Raw genomic sequence first — 15,708 nt, 5'->3', positions numbered from 1 at the left:
TATATGTTTTTAACTGCCATTTAAAATGATGGTCTTTCATTGAATTGTATTTTGCTGAATATTGTAACTGCTTTCTGCTTGCTCTCCCTGCTCTGCAAGCCATATCGGGAGGACTTAGCCCAGAAAGGCAGCCTGAAAACATTGAAATAAAATAGAATAAATAAACTGCTCAAGCCAATGCTGTTTTTTAAAAAAATGAAATGCACAAAATGCTTTGGGACCCTGACTGCTTTCGCCTCCTAGACACCAGAGCTTTGTGATCTTCTGAACAATCACAGCTAGCGACTTTGGGGATGCTCCGGGGTTGAAATCCCTGTTGCGTTCCCTTCACTTTTAGAAAATGTATCAAATGTGCTTGTGGGCAGCCAGGTGGGAGTTCATGCCTTAACTTTCTGATGGACTTCTCTGCAGTTTGCGATGATTCTTCTCCTGCCCATTGATTTCCTATCAGAAAGACTTGGCGCAATAACCGTGTGCATATATATAATAAATGATGGCTACCAAAAGGCTGAACGACGCGCGCTTTGTGAGCACTCCATGCTACCTGGATTTTTATTGATTGCAAGGGGGCGGGTTGTGCTACAAGGGACAGCAATAAAGCTAAGAAGACAGATGAGATGCATTTTGAATGATGTGAGTAGGCAGCGACAGTCTTGTATATTCATAGTCTTGCCCTGCTGGCATCTGAGACATGCAGAGGGATGAATGAATGGTAGGTTCTCCACGGTGATAGAATGGACTGTACCACACCAGCTGCAGGGGTGATTGGAATTTCTGTGCATTTGGGGAAATGGTGAAATTAACTAATACAGTGGTACCTTGGTTCTCAAACTTAATCTGTTCCGGAAGTCGGTTCCAAAACCAAAGCATTCCAAAACCAAGGGGCGCTTTCCCATAGAAAGTAATGCAAAATGGATTAATCCATTCCAGACAACCCCTAAAACAGCAATTTAACATGGATTTTACTATCTAACGAGACCATTGATCCATAAAATGAAAGCAATAAACAATATAATGCAGTCACACAATCCATCAGTAGCTGAAGTGGGTTCCACACCGTCACAAAAACAAACAAAAAAAGGGCCACAAAATGCAAAAAAAAAAAAAAGCAAAAACAGACAGACCCCAGCTTAACACTCAAAACAGCAGCGTGGCACTCAAAACGGAGCACGTTCGGCTTCTGTAAAAAGTTCACAAACTGGAACACTTCCAGGTTTGCAGTGTTTGGGTTCCAAGTTGTTTGAGTACCAAGGCATTTGAGAACCAAGGTACCACTATATGGGAAGGTAGACAAGTCAATAATATGCTTAACTGAATCTAAGAACATAAGAAGAATGCTTTTGAATTAGGCCAAAGGCCCATCTAGTCCAACATCAGGAAACAAAGTCCTTGAAAAATAAACTATACAGTGGTACCTCGGGTTACAGATGCTTCAGGTTACAGACGCTTCAGGTTACAGACTCCGCTAACCCGGAAGGAGTACCTTGGGTTAAGAACTTTGCTTCAGGATGAGAACAGAAATCACGCAGCCACAGCAGGAGGCCCCATTAGCTAAAGTGGTACCTCAGGTTAAGAACAGTTTCAGGTTAAGAACGGACCTCCAGAATGAATTAAGTTCTTAACCCGAGGTACCACTGTACTTGCTCTTCACTGTGACATCTATTGAAGGCAAGATTTCTGCATCAGTCTCTTTTTAAGGTTTTTAATTTATTACTGTTATAGTAACAAACCAAAACTATTAATAAAATGCAGAACTGGTGCTTTTCCCAGTGACATATGGTTTGTTCTGCTAATGCAGAGAATCCAGCGTGACAGTACCTACACTTTGGAACTCCCTGCCTATTGATATTAGGTAGGTGGCTTTTGGTGTCGACTCTGCCCTCTGTGAACTTTTTGCCCCTAACAGATTACCTGAGTGAATAGGGGATGGCGAGAAGGTTCCTCACCTGTAATCTAGGACCTGTGTAAGTTCTCAATCCTAGAGAAATGATGCCCCCACCTCTATTTTCTGGTAGAAACTGGATTGCAAACATTCTGGCACCCTTGTCTTCCTGACCATTTGGAACATCCATGGCTATTCCACATCATCATATCCATCAGTCAGTTGAGCCAATCAGCTCCAGAGGTTGCATAACATCACTAGTTCAGTATACAGTATTGTAGGTTACTGAAAACAGGAATGAGAAGCATTAGGCTGAAGATTTTGTCTGCAACTTTCTTTCATTTCCAGTCTGGACAAGTTATGCATATGCATGAAATATGTTTGTGTGCTGGTCACTTTCTAATAATAATAATTTATTATTTATACCCTGCCGATCTGGCTGGGTTTCCCCAGCCCCTCTGGGTGGCTGCCAACCAAATATTAAAAACAATACAGCACCAGACATTAAAAACTTCCCTAAACAGGGCCACCTTCAGTTGTCTTTTAAAAGTAAAATAGTTGTTTATTGCCTTGACATCTGCTGGGAGGGCGTTCCACAGGGCAGGCGTCACTACCGAGAAGGCCCTCTGCCTGGTTCCCTGTAACCTCACTTCTTGCAGTGAGGGAACTGCAAGAAGGCCCTCAGTGCTGGACCTCAATGTCCGGGCTGGATGATGGAGGTGGAGACGCTCCTTCAAGTATACAGGACCAAGGCCGTTTAGGGCTTTAAAGGTCAGCACCAACACTTTGAATTGTTCTTGTGAAGGAATGGGTTTCCCAAACCCCAAAACTGACTGTGCAGGCAGTTTGAAACTGCACCAAAATCCCTATTTCCCCTTAGCTAAAATGCTTTAACTTGAGCTCCTGAGCTGAAACCCAGCTGCATAGAGCTGTGCTCAGAGCCCTCTCCTTTATCAGTTTGTGACGGCAAGCAAAGCCTTGACTGTACCAGTAGAACAAAGAAGACACGTCTGTGCCTTATCTTACGTCCTGACCACAAAATGCACAGACCCAGTCTGGGAACAGCGCCAGAGTGTGTTCTCAGAGATGATGACCTCTTGCTCCACGATAAGAGTAGGAACAGGAAGGAAGATCCTTTTATGATCAGAAGTACAGGAAGGAATACCCTTTTATGGTTAATACCAGAGCAGGAACATATGTGATCAACCTGCGTACATAGGCTGACGTGGTTGGATTCCTGGGGAAGGAGGGAGAGGGTGCCTGGAGGATATATATACTGCATGAAATTTCTCATTTCTTTGGACTTGCTGTGGACTTGATCATGCAAGTGCCTTCTGCTATCCGGAGAGCAGAATAAATTCTTTCTTTGAATCAACCTTGGTGTCATTTGACTTCCTTCCTCCTGTCCGGGAGCAACGCAGACCCAATCGATGAACTCCAATAAGGCTACACTTGGAAACATACTGGGAGCCAATGAAGATCTTTCAGGACCAGTGCTATATGGTCTCGGCAGCCGCTCCCAGTCACCAGTCTAGCTGCTGCATTCTGGATTAATTGCAGTTTCCGAGTCACCTTCAAAGGCAGCCCCACGTAGAGTGCATTGCAGTAGTCCAAGTGGGAGATAACTGGAGCATGCACTTTAGGAAAACAAATGTGTACAATAACAAATATATTAACGAAGTGCGGAGCTGAGGAGGGAATATAACTCACTTCTTATCAAGGTCAAGGTGTGTCAGGATTTTTTTTTAAAATCTACCATTGAGATTTTCAAAACAATCCCATTCCTGCATAGGGCTGCGCTCTATTTTTCAGTTATTCAGAAATGCAAACTACTTGGTTTTGGTTTTACTGAGCTGTGTATCACAGCTGCTAATCATTGACTCATCATTTCCATCTCTTTCTGTTTCCCCAGCGATGACAATGCAGTTTATCAGCCACCGGTTCCCCGACTACCATGATCCCACCATAGGTAAGTTAAACCCTCTTTGTTACACCAGCACTTTGGGCCGCGGAGCAATGAGAAATTGGGCTTCCAACTGCTGAAAAGGTTTCTCATTGATTGCATCCCCTTTATCCAAGTGACTCATTAATTAACCAATTAAATGGAAATACATTTGCATATAAATCGGCACCTGAATATCATTTCCACGTTCGAAATTCTGAAGGGAGCACAAGATTGCCTGCAGCGTGATAAACCAAAGCTACTACATGTGGTTTGAAGAAATGGCTCCCTTTAGGATTTCCTTGTTGTTTAGTACATCATGAACACACTGGAACTAAAATAGCCTTGAAAAATAGGGGAAGGGGACCGTGATCATGACTATGTTAGCATATTGGTTCCCAGTATTTTATGAACTCAACTTTTAGTTGATTAATCTGCTAATGATGCCAATGAAAAGCTATAGCCCTTGTTGAAATGATTCATGGCCATTGTGTTGGAATTAACTGCACAGTCCCTTTATGTATGAGCAGAGGCATATCTAAGCTCCCTTGCACCCTTCAAAGCCAGGAGAGACCATGGACCAGAAACTCTAAAAGCTTGCTTTTCAACACCTTTTGTGCTCTACACCAGTGAACGGATTCCTCTGCAAAGGCACCCAGGGGAGCCTGTGCACATCAGCTAGCTGTCCAGGGAGTGTGTTAGTGGATGGGCTCCTAGTCACTCTGAGCCAAAGTGGAAAGTCATATTTTTGTGTACCTCCCAGGCCTGCGTCCTTGGCAGGGACAACCCTGGCCAACCCCTGGGTATGCTGCTGTATGTGACTCAGACTCCATGCTCTTCCTTCTCAGCATAGACCTTCTTCTAGGGTCCTGCCAGGGAGCTGTATTTAACCCAGTTAAGTAAAGCGGTTTGTTACCAACACCTATGTGTAGCCTGAATATTGCAAAGGTTCAACAGGCAAGGTTTCCAATGTGAACTTTGTGAAACCTTCAAAAATTCAAAATGGCAGTTACTTGGCCAGGGATTTCGGGAAATGCCTAACAGTAAGATTAGCTTTCAGCTTGGTGTTTCAAAATCCAGCATTTTTGTGTTCAGCAAGGGGAGGCAGGCATTTTAGGCCTGTGGGCACATTTGGATTGTTGAGCAAGTCCCATTGGCACCACCTGCTCTGGCAATTTCTCTCCCTCTTCCCCTCAGATTTGCTCCTCCTCAAACAGAAAAAGAGCTAGAGCACACCCCTGCAAACACTTCACATGTCCTGAGGACCTAAAGTCAGATCTAGAAGAAGCCTTGAAAAGCACATAGGGCTTAAAAAGGAAGTTGGAAAGAGCGACACTCTTGCCACTTCCTTCTTCAGCTCTATGTACTTTTCAAAGGAGAACAGGGTAACCACGCTCACCACCTCATGCATGACCCAAGAGGCAATGGTGTGGTGCGTCAGAGATTTTGTCGGCACCAGGGGAAGACCTCAAGTACACCCCTGTGCTTATGGGCTCCTTGAGGGCAACCTCTGATATACTGTATTTTTTGCTCTATAAGACTCACTTTTTCCCTCCTAAAAAGTAAGGGGAAATGTGTGTGCATCTTATGGAGCGAATGCAGGCTGTGCAGCTATCCCAGGAGCCAGAACAGCAAGAGGGATTGCTGCTTTCACTGTGCAGCGATCAGAATTCAGAATTTTTTTTTTATTGTTTTCCTCCTCCAAAAACTAGGTGCGTCTTGTGGTCTGGTGCGTCTTATAGAGCGAAAAATACGGTACCTACTAAGTGTGAACTGGTAGCAAAAAGGACGAAACTTCTGTATACAGACCAGCTCATAGTTTGACCAACAGAAACACTGCAAGTCATTCATAAAAGACTGAATGAAATGGTTTGCACTTGGGCAAAAAAAATGAGAGGCACAAATACAAGATGGGTGACACCTGGCTTAAGAGCAGTACATGTGAAAAGGATCTAGGAGTCTTGGTTGACCACAAACTTGACATGAGCCAACAGTGTGACGCGGCAGCTAAAAAAGCCAATGCAATTCTGGGCTGCATCAATAGGAGTATAGCATCTAGATCAAGGGAAGTAATAGTGCCACTGTATTCTGCTCTGGTCAGACCTCACCTGGAGTACTGTGTCCAGTTCTGGGCACCACAGTTCAAGAAGGACACTGACAAACTGGAACGTGTCCAGAGGAGGGCAACCAAAATGGTCAAAGGCCTGGAAACGATGCCTTATGAGGAACAGCTAAGGGAGCTGGGCATGTTTAGCCTGGAGAAGAGGAGGTTAAGGGGTGATATGATAGCCATGTTCAAATATATAAAAGGATGTCACATAGAGGAGGGAGAAAGGTTGTTTTCTGCTGCTCCAGAGAAGCAGACACGGAGCAATGGATCCAAACTACAAGAAAGAAGATTCCACCTAAACATTAGGAAGAACTTCCTGACAGTAAGAGCTGTTCGACAGTGGAATTTGCTGCCAAGGAGTATGGTGGAGTCTCCTTCTTTGGAGGTCTTTAAGCAGAGGCTTGACAACCATATGTCAGGAGTGCTCTGATGGTGTTTCCTGCTTGGCAGGGGGTTGGACTCGATGGCCCTTGTGGTCTCTTCCAACTCTATGATTCTATGATTCTATGATTCTATGAGTATCTGAATCTCTTTTTAAAGCCTGTTGATGGCTGTGGCAAAAACATTTTTTATTTAAAGCTTGGTCAAGGTACTCTGTGCTAGCAAGTGGGGAGGAAGCTTATAGTTTTTCATGTAAACAATCTAGATCCTACACCTAAGAAAGCTCAATTCTCCAGTCTGTGTGTAATGTCTGCACTGAGAATTTAACTTCCATTCCATAACAGAAGCTGTTTTTCTTTCTTTTATAAGTCATTAATTTATTCAGGCCAGGAGTTGTTGAGAGCACCAGAGCCCCATCCCCAAGCTTCCAAATATATATTTGCAACCATAATAGGGACTAGAAACCTGCTTGTTTGTTATGATTCTCAGGAAGATGGATCCTGTGCTATTTGCCATATTGTGTCTCCTTTCCCGCTCTGTACTCCTCTAGAAATGTGATACGTCTTTCAGCCTCCCCCACAATGCTATCAAGGAAAGGCCAGGCCAAATTGTAACCCTGTGTCTTTTGAGTCCTCTGAATTATTGGTTTGCAATTGCCGCTGCAACAGCATTCTGTGGCAACAGCAACATCGGATGTCACTGTCCATCAGGCCCTTTTGCTTGATCCCAAAGACGGTGGGCATTGTTATAAATTCCTAGTATCACCTTTAAAAGGGAAGAGTGAGTAATGACCCCAGAGGTACCCTTCTGGATGTCCACAGGGCACATTCATCACTTTGGATTAACATTGCTGAGCATTCAGTGCTGACAGATGGCTGAGAGCAAACATTTATCTGGCTATAAAAGGAGATGGCTTTAAGAGAATGAAAGACAGAAGTTTGCTGCACTCCGTTTTCTTTGAGCTTTAACCATTTCCTCATCTTCCACACTTCAGATCTGCAGGAAAGAAAGGCCCATTGAGAACAAAGCTCCCAGACAACTGGTGGGGTGTGGGGTGGAGATTTTGCTTTTGCACTAGTTGACAGAAAAGTAGAGAGGATCAGACAACCCCCTTAAGCCAGTTTTGGGCTCAGGACCGCAATGCCTCAAGGACCACCTCTCTCCATATGAACCTACCTGGACCCTGTGAACATGCTCTGAGGCCCTTCTTCATGTGGCCACTCCACGAGGGGTCTGGAGGGTGGCAACACGAGAATGGGCCTTATCTGTGGTGGCTCCCCATTTGTGGAACACTCTCACCAAAGAGGCTTGCTTGTCACCTTCATTATACACCTTTAGGTGCCAGGCAAAATTGTTCTGCTACAACCAGGCCTTGGGCTGATTAACATCCTTGTTGTTGTTGTTGTTGTTTAGTCGTTTAGTTGTGTCCGACTCTTCGTGACTCCATGGACCAGAGAACGCCAGGCACCTCTGTCCTCCACTGCTTCCCGCAGTTTGGTCAAACTCATGCTGGTAACCTCGAAAACACTGTGCAACCATCTCATCCTCTGTCACCCCCTTCTCCTTGTGCCCTCCATCTTTCCCAACATCAGGGTCTTCTCCAGGGAGTCTTCTCTTCTCATGAGGTGGCCAAAGTACTGGAGCCTCAGCTTCACAATCTGACCTTCCAGTGAGCGCTCATGGCTGATTTCCTTCAGAATAGGGAGGTTTGATCTTCTTGCAGTCCATGGGACTCTCAAGAGTCTCCTCCAGCAGATTAACATCCTATAACCTTTCAAATGTGTTTGTGGGATGGGGTGAGAGGAAGGGAGTTGTTGCTTGTGGTGGTTGTTATGTATTTTGTGCTTTTATCTTGTATTTTTATGTTGTGTACTTCCTGGAGATCTACGGATGGAGGGCAGTATACAAATTTTAATAATAATAATAATAATAATAATAATAATAATAATAATAATAATGTTCAGTTAATTAAAGGCCTCCTGATGTAAAATCATTTTAAACTGACATCTAAATCTTTGCAAGGATGTTGACTTGATATATAGGAAGGTAGTTCCGTAAAGTTGGGTCCACCAGGCTGAAGTCACAATTCTCATTGACACAAGTAATGCTTCTGGGCCATGGAGGACCAGTATTAGATCTCCCCCAGATGATCTTAGTGATCAGCTTGGGACATACAGGGCAAGGTGGTCTTTAAGATACCCTGGGCCTAAGTTGTTCAGCAGCTTAGACACTGGTACAAGAACCATGAACATGACCCAGTATCAGATGGGAAGCCAGTGCAGATTATTTAGATAGATAGATAGATAGATTCTTTATTGTCATTACACACGTGCAACATTGCACAAGTGCAACGAAATTGGATGCCATCCCTTAAAAACAACAAAAGCAAAACAACAACAACAACCAACAAACCACATTCCAGCCACACCCACACCCATCAATCTCCCAGGTCACACTATCGAGTTACAGCATTCAAAAGGGCCACAGCTCTCGGGTAAAAACTGTTTTTCAGTCTATTTGTCCTTGACTTGATGTTTCTATATCTCCTGCCAGAAGGCAGTAGTGCAAACAGACTGTATCCCGGGTGAGATGAATCCTGCAGGATGTTGTTTGCTTTCCTAAGACAACGGGAACCGTACAATTCTTCCAAAGATGGGAGAGGTTGACCAATAATCCTTTGTGCTGTGGTTATGACCTTCTGGAGCACCTTCCTCTCCCTAGCTGTACAACTGGAGAACCAAGCACAAATACAGTATGTAAGAATGCTCTCTATGGAGCCTCGGTAGAAGGACACCAGCAGTCTCTCACTCAGATTGTTCTTCTTTAAAAGTCTGAGGAAATAAATTCTCTGCTGGGCCTTCTTCACCAGAGCAGTGGTATTTGCGCTCCAAGTCATGCCCTGATCGATAGTTACTCCCAAAAACCTGAATTCCGCCACCCTCTCCACCCGTTCCCCATTGATATGCAAGGGCTGAATGTCCGCCTTTTTTTTCCTGTAATCCACCACTAATTCCTTGGTCTTAGCCGTATTAAGAGCCAGATTGTTCTCTCCACACCAAACACAGAGCCGCTCCACCTCGTCCCGATAGGCGGACTCATCCCCTCCTGAAATGAGCCCTACCACCGTAGTGTCATCAGCAAACTTGATGATTTTGTTGCTGGAATAGGTGGCTGTACAGTCATACGTATAGAGAGCATAGAGCAGGGGACTCGTGGCATTCTGCAGTAGCTGAAGCTTCCAGACCAGACCCTAGGGCAGCCCCACATAACGTGTGTTTCAGTAGTCCAGGCTATGCATGAGCTAATGTGATCAGGTTGTCCCTGTCAAGGAGCTGTTGTTTATTTAGGTGACTACATGAATTTGTCCTGGGGTTAATCTCTGTGTTTGCTTCCAGATTCTGGGCTCTGCCTGCAAGTGTTCCAAATATTCCTAGGCTCTGCTTCTAGGCTCATAGCAAATTGCTGAAAAATCCTCCAGTTCCACCCCTAGATCTGATATAGGGCTCAGACTGTCCATCCCAGCATCTGCCCAGATACCAGAATTTTGTATGAGACGACAGCCTAATCTTAAAGTGTTTTCCCCACAAAGAAGAAATATGTTGACTTCTGTACATTTATTTTAGCATATTTTTTCAGATCAGTGTATTTTCTGAAAGCAATTCAGATTGGTGGTGTTTATTTATTTTTAGTTTTGCATTGCCAAAAACATGACTGATGCTCCCATCTACTGGTCCCCAGTTGCCTGCCTCCCTGTCTGCCTGTCTCTCAAATATAACCATTGAGCCAACTCTCTGTAGCAAAACATCCGAAATTTGGGATCACAGACAAAAATCTGTGATTGGAATTATGCAAAGCAGGCTCATTTGCATAAGCTTCCTTTGCATGTTCTCTCCAATTTTGCGTGGGGTTTTGAATACTGCATTAGGGTTTATTTGCATAAATTTGGAAAAGATTGCTGGAACTCATGTAACAGTCTGAGCCACTCTTGGAGATTAGGGGTATCTATTAACCTATGTGCACCAACTCTCTCTATCTACCAATGACAGGTCCAGTTTTTCTTATGCTTGTCACTGAGTCCTAGCCCTGCCTACTTAGAAGTTAGTCCTGTTGCGTTCCATAGGTGATACTGAAGTAAAGCGAGATTGCCTTACCCATTGGTGAAGGGCAATCAAACCAAGTTTTAATTATAATAATTATTATTAACATATGCCCACTCAAACACTTCACTTTGAAGAACTGTCATCGTTTCAGGTGTCACATAATGATATGTCTTCCACATTAGTAAGAAATAGATATTTTAGCGTGGCAGCACCTGCATACCCAGACGTTTAGAAAGTTGATGCGAGTTTCAATCTGCTTTTAGTCTATTGCAGGGGTAGGCAAACTTTTCCGCTGGAGGGCCAGATCACCCACCGCTCTTACCCCACTGGCTTTCGGAGCCATGGCGGCGGGGAGGAGGCATCTGTGGCTTCCTATTGGCCATGGCTGCATCCTGGAAGTCCTATCCTGCAGCCAATAGGAAGCCATTACTGCCCACTCAGTCAGTCCCCGTGTGGAGCTAAACCGGTGCACTGTATCCAGCCCGCGGAACATAGTTTGCTGACCCCTGGTCTATTGTTATTTTAACTATCTGAAAGTCTTAAATTATTGTTAATTTTTCTTATTGTCAATTATATTATTTTATCTTATTTGTAAGCTGCTTTGAGGGTCTTTTTTTAACAATCAAGTGATGTCTAAAAGTTATGAAATGAATAAAATTGGGGGGCGGGGGGGAGAACAATGTATTTCTTGAATTTCTTTGAGGAAATGTGGTGATGTTATTCTCTTTTGGCCTATTACCCAGTAGCAACTACACTTGTTAGAGTCAACAATATTGTTAGATGGGCCATTGTTTTCACCCAAATAAGCATGTATTTTCACAACAGATTTTCAATGATGCGCCTCATTAAGAATCCCTGGCCCAACTGCATCATTTAGCAGAATCATAATTTTGAAGGAGAGGTGGTCTTGGAAGAAGAACGTTCCTTGCTTGACTTGCTAAACCATATGTGGCGACAATTCCAGAGGACATCCCTGGAAGAAAATGAAATGATTTCCATTGTACATTTCCTATTTAATGGCAATGGGGAAACAATTTCCCAGCACCGGCAGAAACAATTTTCTTCCCGAACAAATGGAGAACTAATGATTTTGCACTCAGAGCAGTTACTTGGCAATGTTGCTGGGCGTTAGTGTAGCTAGAGAGATGGAGGGAGGAGGAGGAGGAGGAGGAGGGAACAAACTGGGTGGGTGCCAAGATGCTCAACAGCCATGTAACTGATCTCAAACCAAATCCACGAAAATCAGGTGGCATGCAGATTAGACAGCAAAGCAGCCAGCTAATTTTAAGCAACAATAACATGTGAGGAGGTTCTGCCTCTTGAGAAGCACTTGGAGTCAGGGTCATGAGAAGAATGATATTGGGGGCCATCTTCAAAGACTTTTGGAATCTGAAACATGGAAATGATGTGCTCTCAGTATTCCTCTGGGATGTGTTCCAGTTCTCTAGAAGCTGGAAGAATGGAGATTGCCAGAAGGAAAAAAAAAGAAAGAAAGTCTGGTTTGGGAGGGGGTGAATACAGATGTCCAAGTGGTGAATGTTTTTATTGCTGTATTCTGTATTCACAGGGACATTCTGTGAGCCACCCTTTAACATAATGGCACAGGGATGGATAGCCTGTGATCCTCTGGATGTTGGTAGACTGCAGCTTCCCCCATTCCTGATTATTGGCCATGCCAGATGGGGCTGATGGCACCCAATGACATTTAGCAGGCACTTGGAAGAGAACAAGTTTTCTGAGTGGTAGGGATGACAGAGGAATGTGATTCACTCTGCATTTAAAGACAGACTTACCTGATTCAATACAATATGCAAACCAAAATGAAGCCATCCTTCAAAATGTTGACTTCTCCAAATTTTGCATCGCAGTTCTCCAGCCAAGTATTGTGTACAGAAATGTACCAGTTAAATTAATGGAAAATTAGTGAAAACAACATACACAAATACATAATCATGGAATCATAGAATTGGAGAGTTGGAAGGGAGCATGACAGATGACCCTACAATCTCTGCTGAAAAACCTCCAAATTTGATGGACAAATTTTGTTTCATTCACATTTAAAAAGGAAGCTACATTATTTATACTTTCTGAACCAGTATGCGGACCAAAATATAGCCCCTCTTAGAAATTCACATTGGTCTGAATTTTGCACTGCAATTCTGCAGTAATGTGTACAAAAATTCATAGGCTAGGGTAAAGCATGCGTAAAATGCATGTGTTTGTGAAAAGAACATACAAAGATGTATTATATTTGAGGAAATTGTTTTGCAAAAATGTGTATATTAATTTAACATACAAACATGTAATTAGCACTAAAATTCTAGTGGATTTTCAGTCAGTCATCTAAATGGATGTGCAAATGTTGGTAAAGGCAGGGGGGAATGATAAGCAGAGAGAAGCAGAGAACTATTAGATCTCCCCATCCCTACTTCTAAATAAACATTTATGCGATTGCTCTGGCAATGAATGGGGGGAAATGCACATTACTGTTAGGATCGAACAAAGTGGAGTGTTTTGTCCTTGTGAACCAGCTGATCCTCTCTCCTCTGCCCAGATAATTGTCCTGAATTATCAATGCAATGTCACCTTTTGACAACAGGGAAATATTTGTGGAAACAATAGAGGCTTTGCACATTCCTGACGCTCTCTCTCTCTCTCTCTTCTTTGTGCAGCTCTCTATCTTCCTCTCTCCCTTTCCAGACTCACTTCCAATACCACTACTCCAAGGTTAGGGGTTAATTGGTAACTTTCCTTTGGGGCACTTAGCCAGTCCCTCTTGGCTCAGAAATACAATTGCATGTCAGCACTGATCACTCATGCCTGAAGAGCTTAAGGAAAAGGAAAGCTAGTGGAGCGCAAGAGATACACACCATCAAGTGTCACCGTTAATCACAGGCACCAAGCTTTTTAATGCACAGGGTATTTTACATCAGTCGGCGCACTGCACACCTTCAAGGCGTACCTTGCAAACATGAGGCATTCCAGTATTTCCCATTCTTCTCTCACATGCATCAGCCCTGCATGCCTTTTCCTCAGATAAGACTATAGACATCACCTTCCTGGATCAGTCCAAATGCCCAGGATCCTGCTTCCAGAAGTGGCTGGCAAAACATGTTCCTGGCAAGCCCAATTATGCACAAAACTCTGTCAATACAAATTCTGTGCCAACTTGTATATGCCTTCTAAAAGCTTTTCTATTCCACCAGGCCTATATAGGCAATGAAGAGTACATCTCCAACAATGGCTTGTTGATGCTTGTTTTAAAGCTTTTTTTCGGTGTGCTTTTTTTTTTGCTTTTAATTTCAAAAATTAATGGTTTTTTATTGTATGTTTTTTATATTTTCATGCTGTAGATGAATACATTCATAATTTTATTTGTATGCTGCCTTTCCATAGTTCAAGCCATGCTCAAGATGACTTACAATATGAAAATATATATATATAATTACAAACGTAACCAAAATAGTCATAAACAATAAATAAAACATCAAAAAGTACATAACCAATTAAACAATTTACACGTAAATCGTAAGATTGAAAATAAAGATACAAACGATTAATACCAGTAACAGCAACAACCCCACCCCCACCCAATGAAAACCCCAACAATTCCCCAACCCAAGAGTCTGTTCAGCAGCCTCAGCTTTTGTAGTTGGAGTCAGTCCGGGGACTCCCTCTCAGGCCAGGTAGAAAAAGGTCTGCAAGGCAAGGAGCAGGTCTTCCAGAACTCACTGCCAAGATATAAACTGCTTAGTTATGTTTTGTGATTTAACTGTATATAAATACTTTTATAAATAAATGCTAATAAATCTAAGGTGTATGAAGTACGAAGGTGGTGTGGGTGTACCATTCTGTTGGTTTTCCATTGCATAACATCTGGGGACATACTGCCTCTGAAAATGGAGACTCCATTAAGCTGTCACCAAAGGAAAGTGGCCTGCAGCCCAACTCTCTTGGACAGTAGAGCCATCAGGAAGAGCAATGGAGACCCTTAGGCAGGAGATTCAGCTACCCAAGAATTCTCAAGCCAAAGAAAGTTGCTTTAGAATAATCTGCAAGCGTTTTCTAACAGTTAGGAGATCCTCAGAAAAAAAGAGAGAGCAACCAATTGCCCTGCTTGCTGAGAGATGATGGCAATAAGAAAAGGAGAGAGGACAGATGTGTAGACAAGTTCAGGTGATGTTGTTGTTGTTGTTTAGTCGTTTAGTCGTGTCCGACTCTTCGTGACCCCATGGACCAGAGCACGCCAGGCACCTCTGTCCTCCACTACCTCCCGCAGTTTGGTCAGACTCATGTTTGTGGCTTCGAGAACACCATCCAACCATCTCATCCTCTGTCGCCCCCTTCTCCTTGTGCCCTCCATCTTTCCCAGCATCAGTGTCTTCTCCAGGGAGTCTTCTCTTCTCATGAGGTGGCCAAAGTACTGGAGCCTCAGCTTCACGATCTGTCCTTCCAGTGAGCACTCAGGGCTGATTTCATTAAGAATGGATGTGTTTGATCTTCTTGCAGTCCATGGGACTCTCAAGAGTCTTCTCCAGCACCATAATTCAAAAGCATCAATTCTTCGGCGATCAGCCTTCTTTATGGTCCAGCTCTCACTTCCATACATCACTACTGGGAAAACCATGGCTTTAACTATACGGACCTTTGTTGGCAAGGTGACGTCTCTACTTCTCAAGATGCTGTCTAGGCCTGTCATTGCCCTGCCATCAAGGTTGTGTCATCTGCATATCTGAGGTTGTTGATATTTCTTCCGGCAATCTTAATTCCAGTTTGGGATTCATCCAGCCCAGCCTTTCGCATGATGTATTCTGCGTATAAATTAAATAAGCACGGCAAGGCAGTGATCCATGAAGGGGAGTTCAGGTGATACCGGGTGCAATTTTTTTTTGTCACACCCCCGCCCTACATTGCAATTCTTGGGAATGTTGCCCAAAGTTGTTGAGCTTATTTTAAGGGAGGGTTGTCCACAAAACAGATATGCCCGCAGATAGCACAAATCTGACCAACGAGCACATAAAACTGGGTCAGCACCACCAGCCGGGGGTGCTAGCGCCAACCACAGACCATGAAAATCTGACCGCCGATTGCATAAAACTGCCCGCCAGGGATCCGAGCGTTGCCTGCCGGGGGGGAGGGTGCCAGGCTGATCACCCGGCGTATTTGCGTGATCAGCGGGTGGATTTTCACAATGACAATTGCGCCAATTGTGAAAAACTGCCCACTGGAGGTGCGCATGCTGCCACGCCAATCTGCCCAGGGGGATTTTGTCACCACCCCTAGGCATGACACC

At 43.8% G+C, this 15,708-nt stretch overlaps 1 protein-coding gene across 1 annotated transcript in view; it reads left to right on the top strand.

The window, feature by feature from the left end:
- Positions 1-15,708, top strand: part of RIT2 (Ras like without CAAX 2) — a 199,646-nt gene that overhangs the window by 68,371 nt on the left and 115,567 nt on the right. Inside the window, exon 2 of the mRNA XM_053409284.1 lies at positions 3,795-3,851. Within this exon, the coding sequence (XP_053265259.1) occupies positions 3,795-3,851 (57 nt within the window). The remainder of the gene's footprint in view (positions 1-3,794; positions 3,852-15,708) is intronic.

The sequence above is a fragment of the Podarcis raffonei genome, chromosome 11 (genome assembly GCF_027172205.1).
Source record: "Podarcis raffonei isolate rPodRaf1 chromosome 11, rPodRaf1.pri, whole genome shotgun sequence".
NCBI lineage: Eukaryota > Metazoa > Chordata > Lepidosauria > Squamata > Lacertidae > Podarcis > Podarcis raffonei.
The sequence above is the reverse complement of the archived record's forward strand: the minus strand, read 5'-3'. Positions and strand labels throughout refer to the sequence as shown.